A 23,023-nucleotide genomic window follows, 5' to 3' on the forward strand; every position below is an offset into this window, starting at 1 on the left:
TCCCTTTCTGCTGTCCCCTGCTTTCTTCAGCAAACCAGGTTAGGGTCCTACAGACAGCACCCTCGTTCCCTGCACAACCCCTTTGTTCCCAGGGCACAGTCCATCCTATGCAATGAATGAGGCCAGGGTCCTGTGGGGAAACATAGTTTTTAATTGCATGTTTACATACTATCATAATGCACACATACAAAGGGTGTGAGATTGAGGTTGCATTAAAGAAAAGGAGTACTTGTGGCACCTTAGAGACTAACAAATTTATTTGAGCATAAGCTTTCGTGAGCTACAGCTCACTTCATCGGATGCATTCGATGAAGTGAGCTGTAGCTCACGAAAGCTTATGCTCAAATAAATTTGTTAGTCTCTAAGGTGCCACAAGTACTCCTTTTCTTTTTTGCGAATACAGACTAACACGTCTGCTACTCTGAACCTGAGGTTGCATTGATGACCTTTCTGGCATTTCCTAATTTTGAGTACTTAACTTTGCAACCTCAGCTTTCCTTTTACTTAGTTTTTTGGATGTCATTTCCTAGGTTTTTTAAAAAAGCAAACAGAAAAAAATGACGTTTCACTGTGAGGAGCTATACTGATACCCCAACTCTCACATTTGGGTAATTAACAGGGTTGGACTTTTATAGCCACACCACAAACTTCCATCGTGTGACCTAATTGAATAAGTGGTGGTATTAAGATTATTATCTTCTATATGGATCAGCAACTAAAGGTTGATGACAGAGTTTGCCATTACATTTCACAGTTATTTTTAGGTACCAGAGGAATGCGAGACTCTGGAATTCTGGATTAAGTTTCAGGTTCTGGAGGGGAGTTCCTTCTGGTCATTATTGAACTGTCCCTATGCCCCTTTACTCCTATTTTTTCCTATTTTTGCACCTACTGTATTCTTCCCCCTCCCTTCTTCCCAACTCTTGTCTCTGTCCCCCTCTATTTGAGTCAAGATGCTGCTTCTTCTGCATCCTCTATGCTACCTGGGTACCAGCATAGGGAGCACTGAGAGCACAGAAGAGTCCTTGCTTTCAGTTCCAATGTCTGGTGCTGCAGCAACTCCCAGCAAGTTGGAGGAGTAACTGAAAGTCCTGCTCAGGTGCTGCAACATAAGTGCTGCTGGAATCTTCAAAGAATTTTTCTGGCTTGTGCAAATGATGATTTTTCAAAGGCTATGTGAGTGGATTTTCACCTACCAGTATTCAAGTTCCTGTTCCAAAGCATGGAGGTATGAGAGATTCTCATTAAAATGACTGTAGGATTTTTTTTTTAATTAAGAATTGATCAAAATACATTTCCCCCAAAACCTTGTTTCTGGCAGTTGCTGAACTATTTTTGTTGAAATTTTGAAGAAAAAAATTTCAGGCAGACACACACTCACACAGCATGGAAAGTTTCAGCCTGACTACTTATAAATTTGCTAAAGTCAGTGACTGAAAACAGGGCCTTAGAGTGCAAAGTGGTAGGCAACCTTAACTATAAGCAATGCTGCCAGTCCCACCTATAATGGAGATGACATCTGGGTGACTCTGTATTTAATGGTAGAAATTGCAGAGATACTGAACAAAAAATAAGGATCCACCTGGGTAAAATGGTGTGAAAGGGGAAGTGTGTTTTTAAAGAACCAACAGGATGGGAAATGTTACTAAACACTTTAGAAAATTTTAATTATATAATGGACACATTACCAAGAGGAAGGTATTACAATATGTGATGAGATGACAACAGATTATCTTCAATTGAAGAACAGGAAAAGCTTGTGTCTTGCACAGGAATGCCTTCTAGGAAAGATGGTTTAATGTCATCCTTTTGGCCAGACTGCATATGAGCCCTAGAGAAGTTCATGTTGACATAATGGTGAACAAGTCCAGTCTGCCCAGCCACCTCAGCATCCTCCCACAGAGTGCTACCATTCCTCCAAAAAGTAAACTTTTCAAATTGCAACTTTTAACAGTCCTATCCAGGAATGTGGGCTTATCAAGGCAGCCATCTTGATTGGGCTTCTGAGCAGGGTTGTTGTCCAAGAAAAAAACCACAGGAGTATCAGTTTCCTAGAACTTCATGCTGTGTGATGGGCACTATTGATTCAGAAGGAATGCCTGATTGGCTACTATATTATAGTCCTGCTGGACAGCATTTCCACAGTTGCTTCCTTTAGAAAGCAATTGGGTGGGGAAGACATTAGGTGTGCATTGTTGCACAAGTAAGACATGCCTCTTATTTGGTGGACCCAAGCTCACTTAGAGTTGCAGGGGCTACAGGAAAGTGATGAGCACTCATCTAGCTTCACAGAAAGCTTAACAGAACATACTCTGCTAAATGCTGAAAGTTTGCTCACTGTTATAGCTACAGATCCAAGCTATCCCTTAAGACAAAGCTAGATGGGGTTCTTGGCTGAGTTCAGGATGCTGTATGTTTGATCACTGCCACAGCTCCCTGAAGATGCACACCTTTGTGTTGGCAAGTGTCCTGGATAACGGAAGGAAATTCAGGCTGGCCTCTCAAAATTGCATAAAACATTTTCTTCAAAGAGCACAAAAACCTTCATGTGAAAGGTTATTTCATCTCTTCTTCCTCTATTTCTGTGCGTAATGCATGATGTACTTTTCGTCTAGGGAATTTTGCATTATAGAGAGCTCTCTTGAAGGATGGATCTTGAATTGTTAATTGGGAAAATGCAACTCCATGTTTTTGCCTCTGGGGTCAGTCAGTCAAATCTCTTATTAGGGTTTGCTGGACAGCCTTTCTAGGAGTAGAGATATTAAGTGGTGTGAAGAAATATTTCTTTCATAGAATAGTGTTGATAAATTGTATAGTCAATTGTTTGACCACAATTTGTTCATTCTGAAATATACTCAAGAGCCCAAATAACCAGTGTCAGTCAGGTTCAGTAATCTATTACTGGAAAAAATTCTATACGATTCCAGTCTCCAAAGAACAGTCCCATGCAGTTATGTTACATTCACCTTATGCAGAAGGTGTGCTCCCCAAGGTACATGTTTCAGCTGGTATTATTTATATAATAATTTTACAGATTACACCTATCTTTACATGTCCCTAAAATCCAACCCATCGGTTTGTCCCAGTTCTCTACCTTGTTGTTCTGTTCCTTCCTTATCTTTGTTTTGAATACTAGCTTTCTAGATGCTGGTCCCGGAAGTTACATCCCTATCTGGTACTAAGACATAGAATGAAATGTATCTTGATTTTGGCAAGTTTCCTATCTGCTTCTGCCAGATGCTTACTTCAGCAAATGCGAAGTGTTATGGGATACTTAGTATAAGTGAACAAGATTATGATATAGGCCAGTTTAGGTTATATCACTGTTAGAGTATTTGTGCTTAATGCTATTGGTGCTTAATGCGTGCGTGTGTGTGTGTATATGTATGTGTGTGTGTGTATGTGTATATATATATATAGCAGATAATATATATTATTAATGTGCTAGCCAGCATATATTAATCAACAATAATATATTGTATGAAATTGATGCCTTTAGTTCCTACAAAAATGGATAGGAGCTTCCCCATTTTGATAGACAATTTCTGTTGCAGGTTTATATATTTCTTATTTTTGTTTGTAAATGGCTTTAATCTGTTTAGCCTTACTTAGAATTAAAATTTCAGGTGGCTGAATTGTTTGAAGAGCTGAAGAATCGAATAAAATCATTCAACATGTATATTAATACTCCACCTGTTATGGATCAAGAGTATATATACAAACAGCGCTTCATTTTGCAGGTAGGAGAATTAATATATATAGCTGGTTTCCTGATTTTTCTTTTGGAGTGGCAGTACTTTAATTTACAGTACAGTAGTTTATACTTACTAGCGTTGCCTCGGATGCCAGCAAAAAGTTATCTGGCAGTTGCTAATAAGCAGAAGTCAGGTTTGTGAGGCTGCAGCCAGGGAAGGAAGTACTGGGAGGTGCTTTTCCTGGCTGCAGTTCTGCAAACCTGCCTTCAGGGAGGGGAGCACCTGAGGTGTGGGGCAGGGTTGCAGCCCAGATGCTGGGGCTTCTATGGGAAGTGGGGACAATGGGACCCACAAAGCCGCATGCCTGTACCTCTCCCTGCGCTTCCTTCCCTGCGTGTGGTCCCACCGCAGGACACAGTGTATTAGGTGTAAAGAGATGTGTGATGCAGCTCTGGCAGTCGAGCTGCAGCCCCGCTCCCTGCTACTGCTCTTAGCACAGCTCTGCCCTCCCAGCCCAGAGCCCCTTATCTCCTGTGTGGTCCATGTGTGCCGGCAGGTTTCTTGGGCTGCAGCCCCAGAAGGAAGGGAGGAGCAAGGTGATCACTGACTGCAGGCAAGTTTTGCAAGGCTGCAGCCAGAGAAGACATGTCCCAGCACTACTTCCCTAGCTTCAGTCTTGCAAACCTACCTGCAGGAGGTCTCTGCACATCCCATTGCTTCCTTCTGTGGCTGCAGAGTCACAAACCTGCCTGCAGGTGGCGCCTTTCTTCCAAAAAAGTTTATTCCTGAGGGAATTTTGTTGCAAAAAAAAAAAAATTATGTACACAATATTTTAAAATTCTGCAAATTTTATTTGTCAAATAAATGTGGCTCCAGCATGGCAGTGGGGAGCACAGGCCACTGGCTGCACTGAAGTGGGAGATCACTCTGAAGCCCCCACCTGCCTGGGAACAGGGACTCGGCTGTGAGGCTGAACCTGACTCTGACACAATGCAAGGGCCAGGCCTGCCCCAGAAACACCCCTGGGCTCTGCACCAGGCACACCAGGTCTGAGTGGACAGGCTTAGCCCGGCAGGATCCAAGTGTGGAGGAACTTAGTTTGTGGGAATCTAGGTATGAGGTAAGAGGTTTCTGTGTGCACGTGCCTCAGTGGGGGAGCTGGATACACAGGAGCTCATTACGGGGTTCTGGGTGCAGTGGCAATGGGACTATGCAGGGGATCCAGGTGAAGATGGTTGGGGCTCAGCGGGGGGGGGGGGTCTGCGTGTGGGAAAATGGGGCTCAGCACAGGGGTGGGGGGTCAGGGGCTGAGGGAGTGGGACTTGATGGGGTGAGGGGTCCAGGTGCCGTGGGCTGGGGGTCTGGGTGTGGGGGATTCGTTGGGATAGGGCCTGTTTTATGGGGGAGCTGCAGCTACTGCTGAGGGAACGCTGCAAGCCGTGCTCCCGCTTCCCCCCTGTGATTACCCTATCTCATTTTCTTCCCCATCTCATTTCCCTTGCCTACTGCCCCATGCCCCGACCTCCTCTCCTCACTCACACATTCCCCTCCCCCTGCTCCACTCCCTCTTCCTTCTCCACTGCCTCTTCCCCTCACTACCCTTCTCTCATTTCCCCAGCCCTGTTGTGGGCACTCACTTTTGCACAGAAAACAGGAAGGCTCTAAGCACACCAAAAGGGAGCTCGACTGGCGCTAGGACCCAGGAGGCGGCTTCAGCTGTAGAATCAGCGGAGCCTAGGTGCATTTTCCTTCAGCTGGGCAGCAATACACTTGCAGAAATGAACGGGGGGGGGGGGGGGAGTGGCACATAACCCTGTGTTCCCCCTCCATGCCTCACCTCTCTTTGGGGGGGCAGTCTCCCCTCAAATGTGCCCATGGTCACCCTCCCACCCCACCACGTGGCTTCCCTTTGCTTCCCTGACATTTTCAGGAATTCGGGGGGGGGGGGGAGTTCTGCTCATGGGCAGTCCCACAAAATTTCCCCAGAAGTAAAAGTTGCTAATAATCACCATGCCATTGCTTATATCCTAATCCTATTAATGTTGATGTTAATGGGATGGGATTGGTTCTTAGCTACAAATTGTCATTAACTGGAAGTTGCTAATATCAGGATTGCTATTAAACAGAATCTATTATACTTGTTTTTAGACTCTTTGGAGCAAGCTTTTACACTTTAGTACAAACTAGTTCCCATCATATGTTTCAATTTAATTTTTCTCCTTTTAGTTTTATATCCCAGTTCATGTGGGATCGTCAAACGTTTTTTGGTTTGTTAGTGTAGAAAATACAGCTACAATTCATGTTACTGTTGTTTATGGATCAGTGGCTCTGTGGCTATCCCTTCACTTCTGACAGTTTATCAAAATAAAACCAAATCTGATATGTCATTTTGCTGTGACTGTCCAAATTAGTCATAAAAATAAACTAGTTTGAAGGACATTCTGGGGGTAGAGAATAAAAATAAAAATTTTAGCAAACTAAACGGTCTAGGAGTGGGCTGCATTACTCCTGTGTGGGATGCCACATTTGGACCTTCATTGGCTCTGTAGTTACTGAAAAATTTGGATCACTTCCAAATTTTGTGCAGATAACTTCTTCAGTTCTCTGTCAAGTGAAATTGGCTCTGGGCTGATAGGGAGTGAGCTTATTTTCAAATAGGTATTGGTGATTATTGAGTCTTCAGTGAAATTTGAATTCAGGTCTGTGCCATCAAACTTGTTGAGGTCTAATGTGAATATTGTTAGTGCAAAGTGAGTGAGTCTTATGTACTCTGTAGAACCCTGTTCATGTAGCTATTTCATGATGACTGAAAATCAAGAATATTTTCTGTGATGATTGAGACATGGGGCATTGCCCACAATGCCAGTGGATTTTCATAATTTGAACAGATCGTATGTACCTATATAAATACTAAAATACTGAAATTGTTCTAGAGGGGAATCCTTTTTTATGAAATCATTCTTTAGGAATCTATGTCTTGTAATTTTAAACTGAAATGTTATATTTTATAGTTGTTCCCTTAGAGAGGGGCTAGCCACGCACACAGCTTTCATTAATGAAGTTGTTCTACAATTGCATTGAAAGGGAAATGTGTCCCATTGAGAGGAACTAAATACAATGTGTTGCATTTTAGCAAAATATTGGCTTTATTTCAGGTTGTAATGGCCGGTGCTTTCTACCCAAACTATTTTACTTTTGGACAATGTGATGAAGAAATTGCTGTGAAGGAACTGGCTGGCAGAGATTCTAAAACCATTGTAATGGTATGTTAAGGCAATGAGTAATCTACTGTGTATTTCAGTTATGTGAGATTTCAGTGTTGAGGGTGGTATTTTGCAGTTTTTGTTCTCTCTTGCAACAGAAAAGGAGTAATTGTGGCACCTTAGAGACTAACAAATTTATTTGAGCATAAGCTTTCGTGAGCTACAGCTCACTTCATCGGATGCATCCACTGAATGCATCCGATGAAGTGAGCTGTAGCTCACGGAAGTTTACGCTCAAATAAATTTGTTAGTCTCTAAGGTGCCACAAGTACTCCTTTTCTTTTAGCGAATACAGACTAACACGGCTGCTACTCTGAAACCTGTCATTATAGAAGAGGAATAGTTGTCTGTGCTTTGATCTTTATACAGAAGGACTTCTTCCCTCTTCCAGCCTCCCAGTTTTTTAATACCTGCTCTGTGGGTGGACTGTTTTGAAAGAATTCCTGTTAAGGACTGGTTCTGAGCATTTGAATGTTGGTCTCCTGTGACCAATAGCACTCACTTTGATATAGATTTAAAACATATCATACGACTGTCCAGGGTATTTGTTAGTAGGTATTTATAAAATAAACCCTCGGAGCCTGTAATTTAAACATTACTATTCAGTAATCTCTCCTCATTGCACATGCACCACACATCTATCTTTTACTTTAGGATTACTTACAAGTCCTGCACTCCAGGCATTTTTCTGTTCTAAGTCTTGTTTACATTGACCAATGAACAAATGCAAGTATGAAATGTCTGCAAAAAAACTTTTAAATGGTACACAAATACACAGATACTAGGATAGATATATAGTTAAAAAGTTTCATGTGCTTGTCACCATGCATTGCTATTATCTTAATAAAAAAGTGAAACTGTGAAATTGTGTGCTTATTTGTGCTTTAGAGAAGACAGACCTGCAGCCTGATGTGCCTCAAAGAATACCAACGGTTATAACTTTCATACACACCCGCACACACACACACGGTAAAAAGAAAAGGAGTACTTGTGGCACCTTAGAGACTAACAAATTTATTTGAGCATAAGCTTTCGTGAGCTACAGCTCACTTCATCGGATGCATTCGATGAAGTGAGCTGTAGCTCACGAAAGCTTATGCTCAAATAAATTTGTTAGTCTCTAAGGTGCCACAAGTACTCCTTTTCTTTTTGCGAATACAGACTAACATGGCTGCTACTCTGACACACAGTAAAAATTGCTAAATGCAAACCACAGACTAGATTTTGAGGGAAGAGCAAGATGTGCAAACGTATACACATGAATGAATTTCCACATGCTTTGCTACCTAGCCACAGAAGAATTGACCCATTCAGCAAATTCATGGAATAGAGACAAGCTTTCAGTGTAGTCTGAGAGACTGTTGTTTTTACCTAAATGTAACTTTTCTGATTTTGCTCGTAGCCCAATTTTTTGTCAGCTTGGAGCTAGAAGTGCTGCAATTTCTTGTTACAAGCAACCAGTTCTTTCACTCTCTTGGTCGCGTATCATAACTATATTCCTGGACCATCCTGATTTGTCAAGAATACTAACCCATATGGAAAATTTTAGGCGATAATGGAATTCTGTTGATATCCTCAATTTATGATAGCCTGCACACTGGGGACGGTCACAAGGAGAGCAAGGAAGACATGAATTCCATCTTCCTTCCACTACAAGGAGAGAGGATGGAATTAGTGTAAAGTAGCTTGGCTGGAATAATACCAGTGTACTGTACAAGTGAATCTAAGTTCTGCTTCCTCATCAAAGTGCGTCTTCTGTTGGTTTTTTTTTTTTTTGAGGGATGGTCATTGAAATGTCTATGTACATATTTTGCAAAACAAATCTAAAAGAAAAAAGGAGAGATGTGAGGTCAAACCAAGCCACTGACAGTTCACTTTAAAAAAAAATTTTTTTTATATACAAAATTTTAAAACTTTCAGGGGTTATAGCCTTAGCTTGATGCAGAAGTACTTATGTGTCTAACACATTTTACACTGAAGTTAAACTATTCCTTTTGGTTTCAGAGTAGCAGCCGTGTTAGTCTGTATTTGCAAAAAGAAAAGGAGTACTTGTGGCACCTTAGAGACTAACAAATTTATTTGAGCATAAGCTTTCGTGAGCTACAGCTCACTTCATTGGATGCATCCGATGAAGTGAGCTGTAGCTCACGAAAGCTTATGCTCAAATAAATTCGTTAGTCTCTAAGGTGCCACAAGTACTCCTTTTCTTTCTTCCTTTTGGTTTTCTGTGCTTAGGTCTATTCAGAATACTTATGTTATGGTCTTGAATATGTTGAGCATTACTTTGGAGGAAGCAGGGCATCATTAATCACAAATTCTTGGAACTTTGGGGTACCTATTTTTTAAAATAAATTGTTCAATACAAAATCTACCTTTATTCAAAATAACTTCAGAATTTTGATGGCATTTACTACAGATATAAATATTACATCTCTTTTGAATATTAGAGAAGGCAAATACTTCAAGGCTCTGGTTAAATGCACAATCCATTAAAAATTTTAAAACTGTGCAAATATTAACTTTATTTTTTGTGACAGTTGAAGAACATTCCTCCCTATGGTTTCCTATATTATAAACAGCTGCAGTCACTCTTTAGACAGTGTGGTCAAGTAAAATCCATTGCATATGATGGAACAAAGTAAGTAAAAATGTATTATTTTACATGTCATAATTATGAAGTAATGAGTGGAGACTAATTTAAAAATCATGTCACTGCTTTTGTTACCCTGTGATCTGTCTGCAACATTTAGTGATCTCTCCTGCGATGTGATCTGTATAAGTAGTTGAGGAGATGTGTACATTGAAAATCAAATGTTGGGCAGAGAGAGAGAAGCAGGCTTGAGGCTGAGTATGTTTGTTTATCAACTAGTAGTGGAGAAACCAGTCTTTTTACCCACCGTTGTCATTTTCTTCTTTTGGGTAATAGTAGCCTTCTAAAAAGGCTGCCGGTGTTTGAGAACCTTGGTAACATTTGCTTTTCTCTGCCTTCTTCAGATTTCAACACCTTCATGATTAATTCTGTTGTATCTTCCCAAAATTCTTCCTGTTTATATTGCTATGTCTGCATTTACACAATAATCTTGAGCATACTAGAATAATTTAATTATAGCCATAATTATATGTAAAAAAGTTCTAAAGGTACATAGGGACAGATTGAGCAGTGGCTGTGAGACTATAAACATTTTTGCATTTCTCTTACCTGCTCAGAAGTGAGCCAGGAGAAGAACTGATCCACTTTTTCCTCAAATAAAGTACCTACTGCAGGGTTGTTTTTTTTGTTTGTTTGTTTTTTGTTTTTTTTTGAAACAGAGCCTTTGTGGAGTTCTCTCGTAATCCAGCAGAGCGGTTTAAAATTCTTCCAGCAGTGTATATGGCACTTAAAATGTTGCAGTTAAGAAGTCCGCTTGAACTCAGTGTTTATCCTCCAGAAATGATTGAAGGAAAAATGGAGGGAGTGACATTTACAGGATTGAGGCACACAAGGTATTGCATTATAGAGAGAGACTAGTCTCTTCATGGTCTTAGGATGGAACAAGGCCTCTACTTTATTTTAAGATCAAGTATGAACTGCCTCTGTCATAACCAAAACTAAACCGGTCCACTACAGATATCAAAGACATAATCTTATGCCAGGGCAGAATTATTCTGGAGGGTTTAGATGACTTGGACAGAGTTTTAAATAGAGAAATTGTGAAATTACTAACTGAACACTTTTTGGGGTGGGGGGGCCTACTTATAACTCAAAAATGGCTTGGTTTGGGATCCTCAAATTTGTATTTTTTCTTAATGGGACTGGTGTGTTTGAATAGTTTTGGGGGTATTTTGTTGGTTAAAAGCAGTCTGAATGCATATTCAAAAGCTGCAGAGTTCTTACCCATCTGCCTTGCGGTATGGCGTTAATATGTTGTGAGCATCAGGTAAGCATATGTGTGTAGTGGTAGTTGAGGGGGTACTTGAAGACCAAAAGGGAGGAGTAGCAGCACATTGGGGACATTAGGGAAATCCACCTTTTAGTGGCCGGAGATGCAATCTAGGCAGAAGTGGTGTCCACTCCGTTTTGCTTGCAAGCTCTGTTAGTGTCCTTCCACCTCTTGAAACCTCCATAGGGACTTGTGACACTGAGCTGACACTAACCATTCTTAAGTAGAAATGAACAAACCTTGATAAAATTTTTGGGCAAACACCTTTTATTCTATGGAGAATCCATCAGACTGAAAGCATAGACCACTTGAGTAAGCCATGTCCAGTGGTCCGGGAAAAGGTTCTGTTGGAAGAATCTGTTAACAGTGGCTTGCCCTGGGTACTCAACCCCTATTCTTAGATGCAACTTGCAAAAACATCCCTCTGCCAAATGTTCCTGTTCAGCTGCAACTCTGAAATTAGTCCTTACGCTTTGGATATAATATTTCAAAATGTTAAAATGGCTGATGGCAGAATTATGGCCTTAATAAGTTCAGAGTGCATACACACCTGCAGTTCCCATTGATTATACGGACTTTTCAACAAAGCTTATGTAGACCATGAGATTATTGGTAAGATCCATATGAATATTAATTATTAAAGCACCTTAAGAAGCATAGGCAGCCCATTTACGTCTGAGGATTAATGTTGAATTTCTTAACTCTTGTCAATTACTAGCAACTTCTGTGCTCTTAAAAAGAGAATATTTTGGAATTTATCCTTAGTGTAATCAACCTAAATTTTTTTTTTCATAACTTAACCTTAAAAGAGATGCCATAGTGGAAAACTCAGTTATTAAATCTAGGCTTTTGTGAATTTTATAAGAATTTGGTAGGGCAGCTGCTACTTTGCATGTATCATTATTTGTTATGCCACAGCAGTCACATAAAACATAATTTCTCAATGGTCTGTTGGATTTTCATAGCGCTCCCCCATTCTACCTTTATTTATTTTAAGCATAGACCATACTGTAGTATATGCATTTTAGGGCTCATATCTTTCTTGCTACGTATAAATGCCTCAACTTTGTTTTAGACCCAGATAGAAAGTGACTCAGGTTCATTTTTATTAAATCGAACTTTGAATTCTCACTTCAGAAAAATCCGAGAACATAGTGCTTGAAGGATTATATTTGTATTCAATTATGTTTTTTAGAGTAAATGTGGACTTTCAGAAGCAGACCGTAGAGCCTATGCAAACCTCGTTTGGTGCTCTAGAACAGTCACAGACAATTGCAAGCCTTCCCTTGTCCATCTGTGTCACAGAGGTAGGAAAGTTCTGTCATTAAAATGCTGACCATACCTCATAAATCTTTTAAAGATTCCTCTATACAAACACAGCTAAAAAGTGGAAATAGTGGAGGAAGGGTTTGAAGCTTTTTTTTATGGAATAGGATCATTTGGGGAAATAAGCAGCTTCTCTAAAATTTAAAACATTTGTACATAAATAATAGTCTCGCTATGGTAAGGCATGGGCTGTGCCTTGTTTGTTTGTAAAGCCACTAGCACATTTTGGGAGCTAGTGGAAACAAACAGTAAGTGGAAGTGAAATTTAAAAAGCAAATACGTTTTAACTAGATATAACTCTTCAATCAATTTTTACATAACCTTAAATTGTCCTTTGTGTGATTGTCCATGTGCCCATTCTACTGACGGTGCACATGCACCTCGTGTTAGAGATCAGTGTCTGTCATAAATATAAAGGAAAGGGTAATCACCTTTAAATCCCTCCTGGCCAGAGGAAAAACCCTTTCACCTGTAAAGGGTTAAGAAGCTAGGATAACCTCGCTGGCACCTGACCAAAATGACCAATGAGGAGACAAGATACTTTCAAAGCTGGAGGGGGGGGAGAAACAAAGGTTCTCTCTGTCTGTGTTGCTTTTGCCGGGACCAGAGCAGGAAGGCATGTTTTTGTGTCTTTTTGTAACCTAAAGTTTTGTCTAGAGGGATTCTCTATGTTTTGAATCTGATGACCCTGTAAGGTATTTACCATCCTGATTTTACAGAGGTGATTCTTTTACTTTTTCTCCAATTAAAATTCTTCTTTTAAGAACCTGATTGCTTTTTCGTTGTTTTTAAGATCCACGGGTTTGGTTCTGTGTTCACCTAGGCAAATTGGTGAAGATTTTTTATCAAGCCTTTCCCAGGAAAGAGGGTGTAGGGTTTGGGAGAATTTTGGAGGGGAAAGACATTTCCAAGCGGGCTCTTTCCCTGTTATATATTTATCAGACGCTTGGTGGTGGTAGTAATGAAGTCCAGGGGCAAAAGGTAAAATAGTTTGTACCTTGGGGAAGTTTTAACCTAAGCTGGTAAAAATAAGCTTCGGGAGTTTTTCATGCAGGTCCCCACATCTGTACCCTAGAGTTCAGAGTGGGGAAGGAACCTTGACAGTGTCTTTTTAGCCATTGGTGCCTGTAGGGCATACGTGTGCTCTCCAGTCGTCATCCTGTGCTGTGATGGCATATAAGGGCAGGGCATGCTCACCACCATTCAGCTCCTCTCACCACTTCGTGGCTTAGAGATGGAACCCAACAGTCCAAGAGACTGGCAACCTTCTTGATCGCCTTAGCTACCCAGCTACAAATACAGTGTTGTTAATTATTAGTTGAATAGTTATTAGTTTGTTTGCCTGTTTCAACTTTTATTAAAAAGAAAAGCAGTACTCGCGGCACCTTAGAGACAAACAGATTTATTTGAGCCTAAGGTTTCATGAGCTACAGCTCACTTCATCGGATGCATTCAGTGGAAAATACAGTAGGGGGATTTTATATACACAGAGAACTTGAAACCATGGGTGTTACCATACACACTGTAATGAGAGTGATCAGATAAGATGAGCTATTACCAGCAGGAGAGGGAAAAAAACCTTTTGTAGTGATAATCAAGGTGGGCCATTTTCAGCAGTTGACAAGAACGTGTGAGGAACAATGGGAGGGGGAAATAAACGTGGGGAAATAGTTTTACTTTGTGTAATGACCCATCCACTCCCAGTCTCTATTCAAGCCTAAGTTAATTGTATCCAGTTTGCAAATTAATTCCAATGCAGCAGTCTCTCGTTGGAGTCTGTTTTTGAAGTTTTTTTGTTGAAGGATAGCCACTCTCAGGTCTGTAATCGAGTGACCGGAGAGATTGAAGTGTTCTCCAACTGGCTTTTGAAAGTTATAATTCTTGACATCTGATTTGTGTCCATTTATTCTTTTACGTAGAGACTGTCCAGTTTGACCAATGTACATGGCAGAGGGGAATTGCTGGCACATAATGGCATATATCACATTGGTAGATGCGCAGGTGAACGAGCCTCTGATAGTGTGGCTGATGTGATTAGGCCCTATGATGGTATCCCCTGAATAGATATGTGGAAAGAGTTGGCAACGGGCTTTGTTACAAGCATAGGTACCTGGGTTACTGTTTTTGTTGTGTGGTGTGTGGTTGCAAACTGGACACCATTAAATTAGGCTTAAATAAAGACTGGGAGTAGATGTGTCATTACACAAAGTAAAACTATTTCCCCATGTTTATTCCCCCCTCCCTCCCACACATACACACACACTGTTCCTCACATGTTCTTGTCAACTGCTGGAAATGGCCCACCTTGATCATCACTACAAAAGGTTTTTTTCCTCTCCTGCTGGTAATAGCTCACCTTACCTGATCACTCATTACAGTGTGTATGGTAACACACCCATGGTTTCATGTTCTCTGTGTATATAAAATCCCTCTACTGTATTTTCCACTGCATGCATCCGATGAAGTGAGCTGTATCTCACGAAAGCTTATGCTCAAATCAATTTGTTAGTCTCTAAGGTGTCACAAGTACTCCTTTTCTTTTTGCGGATACAGACTAACATGGCTACTACTCTGAAACCAACTTTTATTTGTTATTCACTATGGCGTTGTTGAGCTCACCTTGGTTTAAACATTGCCCTTCATGTGAAAGAGCTATTCCAGTTTCAGATGGAGACTCAAAGTGTGTCTTGTCTGGAGAGATGCACATTCCCAGTAAACGTGAATTTTAAGTCTTTCAGCTCCACAACCAGAAAGGACAGGAGGCCTGACTTCATGTCTTCCTAATGACCAAACGAATGAGACCAGTTTCCGAGCTGAGGTTTCAAATACACCCTGTATATGAGCCTTCGGAATCTAAGAGTGGCAATACGGGCTTGTGACTTTGAACATTCGTTCCCGACTACAGCAGTGAAGCGAACCCCAGCCTGCATGGGGTTATAAGCCCCAGAGATAGGTCACCCATCAGGGATTCCTTTAAGAGAAAAACCTCCCCATGGGGATTTTGCAGCTCAGAAGAGCTCTTGCTGAAACTCGGCGCTGAGCTGCTTCAGTGCCACAACCCAGCACTTCTGCAGCCCAGTCTCTCTCACTCTTCTACTACATATGGGCGATTCCCCTTCTATCTATAGTTCCTATAGGGCAGAAAGGAGGCAGTTCAAAGCTGTAGCACAACCTGACCTAGTCATGCCCCGTTTTCCGGCCTGCTGCCAGAAATTCTGCCTTTGCGACACCTGTCCATAATCGTTCTCTTTGCTTCTCGCCTTTCCTTTCTAATTTTTTTTCATTTTCAGGCAGTAGTGAGCAACTTTCTTTGTTCTCTCCACCACCTGGACTGGGTATTTAGCAGCCTGTGTCTGAACCCCCCAAGAGTCTCTGCTGCAGTGCTTCTTTGCTGAGTTCCTCTGCCCCCTTTTAGGGAATGGCAGAGTAGCAACTCAAGCACTGGGCTGAGCCTAGAAAGTGCTCCATCTGCAAGGCAGCTTTAATAGGCTTTACAGTGGGCAAATCATGTCCTGCTTTGTTGCTGCTAGCAGGCTGGCTTACAGGACAATTGACACAGTTGCTGGTAAAAAGCACTTTATTTCCCTTCCCACAGCCATATATATACAGCACTTGTTTATTCCTTTTCTGTTGTTTATCACCCAATGTTCTCATCATTCTTATCTTTGGGTTCCATTATCTTGTGGTGGTAAAGACTCTCAGGTGCTGCTTATCTCATTAGTCCTTAGTTCAGCCAAAGTTTAGTCCTCAGTCCAGCCAAAATCTTCTGGCCTTGTCCTTCAACTTGCCACCCGCAGCCCCGCCTCTTGTACTGTTATTTTCCATTACTTGGCACACATTTCTAAAACATCTGATACTCAGCATTTCCCACATCTCCCCCTTTTTGTTAAAAAGCAGCTTGAATCATTCGTGACATTCCCCAATGCATACATTGAACTATATATGGACCACACAAACAAATTATACCAATACAGATACCAATTAATAAAAGTGTGCTATAATGATGTTATTCATATTTTGTTCTAATTTTGCAAGTAACTCATGAACAGAGTGAGAATGATCTGACAAATTAACACAACACATACCCTCAAAATCTTCACATCCGTGTCCATGTGCTAATAACAAAAATTCACTCGCAGCACTATTATATAAAACTGCATGGCAAATGCTATCTACATCGATTAATAACTCAGTTAATATTTCAAAAATTAGATTAAACTGTTTAATACTCCAACACACTAATTTCTCTAAATTAAAAGCATTTTCCATAATAGCAACACCAGGGATGCTTAAGCAATAGAAAATCAATCGCAGCTCGATTATCTAAAATGGCATCTCTTAATTCCTGTTGTTCCATACTTAAAAGAGCAATTGCCTGTGATGTAGCATTAAGCGCTTTAACAGCAAAACAAGCTAATGCATTCAAAGTTTGCACCGTATAATAAGTTGCAAAGCCAGGAATGCCTGCAACAGCATTCAGCAAAGCCAAATATTCTGTGTGACTATATAAGGTAACATCGGCGGAACACGTATTTTGCAGGGCCGTGCTTCGCCGATTTCGCTGCTGATTCTTTCCGGGCAACAAAAGGGTCATTCGGCTAAGACAGCACAAGGTATTATGACTTAGATTGGCAGGAATATAACTAAAGGTTCATTCGCCGCAGGTAAAAAACCAACCAGACGGCAAAATATGTCCATAATTAAAAGAAACATTAACCGCATTAGTACAATTCAAAAGGGGGGCACTTACGGTTTGGCAGCCCATGGGTACTTTTGCGCGTGTGCAATTAACCACTCGCGCACACGTTACATTATCTGCCCCGGCTGGGTACGGGGTATGAAAAGATAGGGCCCCAGGGGGCAAGGAGTAATTGGCGGGGCCCCAATTTGCCATATTCGAATACTGTGAAGACAAATTGGCATAGGCTGCAAGCATGGTGTGACTGCCAATTTCTTCGGGATGATGACATATGGGCACAAGACAAGTGCCCAGTAGTTCCCCGGCTGCCACAGAATCAGACAAACAAAAGTGTGTGACATTGGCTATCAATGCTAGACGTTCCCATAGGTTATACGTCATTCGCACGCGTAGGGGTACAAGGAGTCCCCCCTGTAACCCAAGCAATAACAGTATAACAATATCGATAACCCACATCCTCATTCTGGAAATAAACAGGATATGGCCACAAGCACAACCTCCTCTGATGCTTCCCCTCCAAGCGTGGGACCTTGTTCTCCAGGCGCCGGGTTCAAGGGCAAGCAAGGTTGCTGTAGCCACGGCTGCACCCACTTAGCAGGTATCCACCGAGGACCCTCATCAAGGGAGACACAAGCATAACCCCGTCCCCAGGTTAGCAATTGTGCTGGCCCCTTCCATTGTTGAGAGGCATAATCAAACCATTTCACCTTAGGTTTCTTCTGCTCATGTTCTATCCCAATACTTCCTAGATGTCTTTGCATTGGAACATGATAGTTATCAGCACTACTAGGTTGCAACCAATTAAGGACATATACCGCTTTAGCTAATCGCCCAGCTGGTCTTTGAATTACTGCATCCTGTCCAGTTTGTGCCTGCTTATCCAACATTCCTTTCAAAGTACCATGAGATCGTTCAATAATGGCCTGGCCTGTCGAATTGCCTGGCACCCCTGTTTTGTGTGTTATCCCCCACATTTGTAAAAAGGTTGCGGTGCGCCTGGCCACATACCCAGCTCCATTGTCTGTTTTTATCGATCGGGGCACCCCTAATGCAGCAAAACATGCCTGCCAATGTTTTATCACATCCTTACTGCCCGTGGACACGTGGGGTGTAGCCCAGATAACTCCAGAGAAGGTGTCTACTGACACATGGATGTATTTCTGCTTTCCGAATTGGTTATATTGGGTGACATCTGACTGCCATAATGTTAAAGCCTCTAGACCTCGGGGATTAACCCCGGCGGGAAAGGTGGGTGTCAACCTATTACATTCTGAGCAAGAGGCTACAATACTTCGGGTCTGGGATATAGGTAGAGAGAATTGTCGCGCTAGGGCTTTCGCTGATTGATGGAAAAATCCATGAGACAGGCGAGCTTGCTCAAACCGATTGGGTACTACTACGGATCCCACCAGTGCATCCTCCTGATCGTTGCCCGTGCTTAAGTATCCAGGCAGGCCAGTATGGCTCCTTATATGGCCTACAAAGTATGGATACTTTCTTTCATTAAGTCGATGCAAGAGGCGCAAGAATATCTGTTGCAATGCTGGATTATGAACCTTTCCCAGCATAGCTCTCTCCAACCTGTTTACTAACCCCACGGCATATTTAGAATCGCTCATCACGTTGAGCGATTCTTGGTTCCAGTGATCAAATGCCAAAAGTATAGCCAGGAGTTCTAATATCTGTACCGATCCCTCGCTAATAACCTTCTTATGGGCCCAAGTAGTCCATCCCACCAGACTACCCCTGCTCTCCCTGTTCGCCCCGCCGCATTGGTAAATACTGTTATTCCTGTCACTGGATTCTCCTGTCTCATAAGGTGTTATTCCAACTGCAACGGGGAAGAAAACAGGCGGTGGGGAGGGTAATGACAACTCAATAGTCCCTGATAATTTGCTAGGGCAACAGCAAACACAGTGTCATACATCAACAGATGTGTAATCATCGTTTTTGAAAATGGCAACAAAATCTGATGCGGATCAATTCCTGTCATTACAGTTACTCTTTTCTGCGCTTGCACTATTAGCATGGCTATTGCTTCAATTCTGGAAGTTACCGTATGCACATTTTTACACGGTGGAAATATCCATTCCAAACCGACTAGGGGGTCTTTATCCCTTGTATCCCACTGAAATAATAGCGCTTCCAATACTGCATCTAGGCTAAAGACCGCTACCACAAAGGGTAAGTTTTCCTGATATCTCCTGGAATAACCCTCCCCCACCTTCTGTCCTATTCGTTGTAATGCTTGCTTCTGTAGTACCGACAGTTGTCGTTTATCTCCAGGGGCTCTCCCCCCTTCTAATAAAGGAAGAAGAGGAGTTATATCCTGATATGTGATGCCACAAAGGGGGCGAAGCCATTGCAGTTCACCTAGCAGTTTCTGTGCATCATACAGTGTGTGCACATGAGGAGAGATTTTCAACTGCTGGGGGCGTACGGTGCAGTCAGTGATCCGAAGTCCCAAATACAAAAAAGGGGCTTTAGTCTGAACCTTTTCTGGGGCCACAAACAGACCAGCTTCTGCTAATGTGGAGGTGATCTGTGTTATAATCATGGGTTCAAAGGCTACGGGTGCCGCAAATAAAAGATCATCCATGTAATGATATATTTTCCATTGGGGATATTTCACTCGGATTGGGCGTATTGCCCATGCAACGAAGAGCTGGCAGATGGTAGGGGAATTTTTCATTCCTTAGGGCAAAACCTTCCACTGATACCGTACGGAAGGTGCTTCACGATTTACCATCGGAATAGAGAAAGCAAAGCGCTCTCTGTCTCTCGGGTGTAATGGAACAGTAAAATAACAATCCTTCAGGTCAATGATTAGTAATGGCCACCCCGAGGGGAGCATAGACGGGGCAGGTAAACCGGGCTGTAAAGCACCCATGTCGCCCATAATAACATTAATGGCACGCAGATCTTGGAGCAAACGCCATTTTCCTGATTTCTTTAGGATAGTGAATACAGGTGTATTCCATGGACTAACTGAGGGTTCTAGATGGTCAAGACATACTTGCTCCTCTACTAGTTTTGTTAATGCAGCAAGTTTTTCTGTTGGCAGCGGCCACTGAGCAACCCAAATCGGCTCATCGGATTTCCATTCCAATGCCAGGGTTGGCCACTCCTCAGTGGCCGCTACTAGAAAGGGGGGGAGCTGATCACCACCCCCCATTGACTCAAGCAATCCCTCCCCAACAACCAAATAGTTGTATCGCCAAGGTAAGGGCGGACTGACCCCCTTAACGTATTATCGATTACATCAGTAATGTCAATAAAAAATTCACTCAGCATGGGCTCACGCTGTCCGCCAATGCCCCGAAGAGGTGTGGTTACCGGTCGAAGTGGCCAAGTCACCGGCCAACCCTGCAGGGGCAACACCGTCACATCTGCCCAAGTATCAATAAGGACCTGATTCTCGAAAGAATCACCATCTGGGCCCTTAAATAGAAATAATCTAGTGGGACGATCTTGTCCCACTGACAAAACAAATGCCGTTGTTAGTGGTGTGGGGTCTACCTGACTGGACGACCCGAAGCCCCCAGTTCCTCTTATCTGGGGTGACTTCACAGGAACATTCGCACGAAAGGGTATTAATTGTGCAATTTTGGTTCCGGCCATTATTGTAATAGGCGGGCATATAGCTCGTACCATAATCCCAATGTTCCCTCTATAATCAGCATCAATTAGCCCTGGAAGCACAAAAAGCCCCTATAAGGAGGCGGATGATCTACCTATTAACAATGCGCTTAATCCATGCCCCAACGGTCCAGATGCCACCGATGGAACGAGCGTCACCCTATCATTCTCTAGGGAGGCGGCGGTGGCCAAATCAACTCCGGCACTGCCGGAAGTTGCCCCGCGGAGGCTGTCCAAGCAGCCGGCGTATTGTTTGTCCTCACGCCCTGCCGGCTGGCACTCCGCGAGGCGTTTCCCGACCCCGACAAAGGGGTCCCATCTTTTTTAAACCGGGAGTGACACTCAGTAGCTTTATGACCGAATTTTTCACATCGATTACATGTCCTGGGAAATGGGGAGGGAAGTGCATTGTTTTGTGGCTGACCTCTTTTCTTGGGGCAATCCTGTTTTAAATGACCCATCTTTCCACACTGATAGTACGCCCCCTCCCTTCCTCTACGCCAATTCGACTTGGAGGTATTCAAGGCTACCGCCAAGGCGCGTGCATGAATCTTTGCCTTATCCTCCTCCTCCACCAAAGGAGCACGAGTGCAGGCTTCAATCATGTCGACTAGGGAGGCCGATTTTGGTAAAGTCACCAAAATCTTCTTACACGTGGGGTTAGCATTTTGAAGGGCTAAATCTACCCCCAATGCTGATCTGGCGTCTGGTGTTAAATTAGGGGCCCTATCCAATGCCGTCCTTAGGCGGGCCAAAAAGAGGGCAAAAGATTCGCCCACTCCCTGTGTGACTTTCAAATAGGGAGGTGACGGGGCGCCCAAATCAGGGAGCTCTTTGAATGCCTCCAATGCTAGAAGCTGAGACTTGTAATATTTGGGGTACCAATCGTGCCTGTAGCTGAGGCTCTTCAAATCGCCCCTGTCCCAACAACATGTCTATACTTGCTACATGGAGAGGGTCGTCCTGGGGTCTATCTAAATTAAGCACTGCCGCGTGCTCAGCCTTCTTTCTCCATGAATCCTTCCATAATAATCTCTGTGTGGGTGTTAACATATCTGCAAATTTCTGGGCGTCAAAGGGGCACATCGCTTGCCCCGAGAATATTTGTTCTAATAACTCTTGTACATACGGATTTTTCAAGCCGTACGCCACAATAGCTTTCTGAGCCTCCCTCATCAATTTCCAGTCTAACGGCACCCAAGATTTAACCCCCTCCCTTGATACCGATACCGGGAAAGTAGCCGGCATGGCATCCAAAAATTCCCCTTCAATTATAGCATCCTTTATCAATCCATGCCAGCGCTTAATTGGGTCAGGAGATCCCGCTCCCCCCCCATCCCTCCAAATCACCCCCGTCCCCCGTTCTTCTTGCCCTCGTCCAATTGAAGAACACGTAAGGGGCGGAGGTTTCACTTTTGGTCGAACCGGTTGCGTAGCGGGGGCATAAATTTTGCGATATTCTTCCTCTGCTGTCGGTTGCAACTCTCCCTCGGGAGTGAGGTGCTCCGTACAACCATAATACCCACACAACCTACAAATATGGGGCAAACGTGAGGTATGCCGTGCTCTTGAAGCTGTTGCAACAAATGCGATCGTGACGATCCTTGTGGTCTGTTTTTCTTTCTATCCAGCTCATCCATCATCTGTTGAGCTGCAATACCTTCCTTATATAACCACCGAATTATCTGGTCCTGCGTCAAGTTATCAAACTCTCCAGTTGTAGGCAAGTCAATAATCCGAACGTGTCGGGGAGGGGCTGATGGCACAACCGCGGGCGGCAATCCTGACCCCCCCCTTGTAACGGGTTCTCTGGATTGCCCGATGACAATTCCCCTAACACAGGCTGATCCACGGCCATCGGTTCGCCCCGATCTGAGTCGTCATCCTTCAAGGGCAACGGTACCTCACTGGGGTCCAACGGCGCCAAAGGAATCGTAGGCGTTTTACCAAAAAAGTCTTTCGCTCCTACCGTGAAGGCGCCTTTCGCTGATGATTCTAATGCCTCGCGTAAGGCAATACGCTCCCCTGCCTGAGCCGCTGCGGTGGTAACGGCTCGATGAACAGTCCTCCAGATAGGGCTCAAGGCAGCAGCTTCTTTATTTCCGACCCCCACAAAGTCCCACAGGTCTTCCCCCACTGTTTTCCACACTGAGGAGTCAAACACATTCTTTGCATTAACCAGGACACCCCATAGCTTTCCCCACCGAAGCAATTTTTGAAGAGCTTCTGGGGAAAATTTTTCTCCCTGGTTATTAAGCAGATTGCTTAAGACCTTAAACACAGCCTGCTCATCTGCTGATGCTGCCGCTCCCGTTATGAGAGATATTCCCCGCCACTCACCTTTCAGTGGGAGCTCCCCCCGCCTCAGTTGGGCGTCCCGGTTCCTCACCCGAACGGAGGACACCGGCAGCGGCGGTCCCTGCTATTTCTTCCTCTGTCCATGGTATCAAATTCACAGAATTCTATCACGTCGGGGTCACC

The 23,023-nt window shown here is 43.1% G+C and overlaps 1 protein-coding gene across 2 annotated transcripts in view; it reads left to right on the forward strand.

The window, feature by feature from the left end:
• TDRD9 (tudor domain containing 9) overlaps nt 1-23,023 on the forward strand; it is a 171,727-nt gene that overhangs the window by 119,805 nt on the left and 28,899 nt on the right. For both annotated transcript variants that reach the window (XM_038406469.2, XM_038406467.2), the window contains exons 21-25: nt 3,627-3,740; nt 6,851-6,958; nt 9,496-9,596; nt 10,268-10,441; nt 12,074-12,185. In XM_038406469.2, the coding sequence (XP_038262397.1) occupies nt 3,627-3,740; nt 6,851-6,958; nt 9,496-9,596; nt 10,268-10,441; nt 12,074-12,185 (609 nt within the window). The remainder of the gene's footprint in view (nt 1-3,626; nt 3,741-6,850; nt 6,959-9,495; nt 9,597-10,267; nt 10,442-12,073; nt 12,186-23,023) is intronic.

This window comes from Dermochelys coriacea, chromosome 6 (assembly GCF_009764565.3).
Source record: "Dermochelys coriacea isolate rDerCor1 chromosome 6, rDerCor1.pri.v4, whole genome shotgun sequence".
NCBI lineage: Eukaryota > Metazoa > Chordata > Testudines > Dermochelyidae > Dermochelys > Dermochelys coriacea.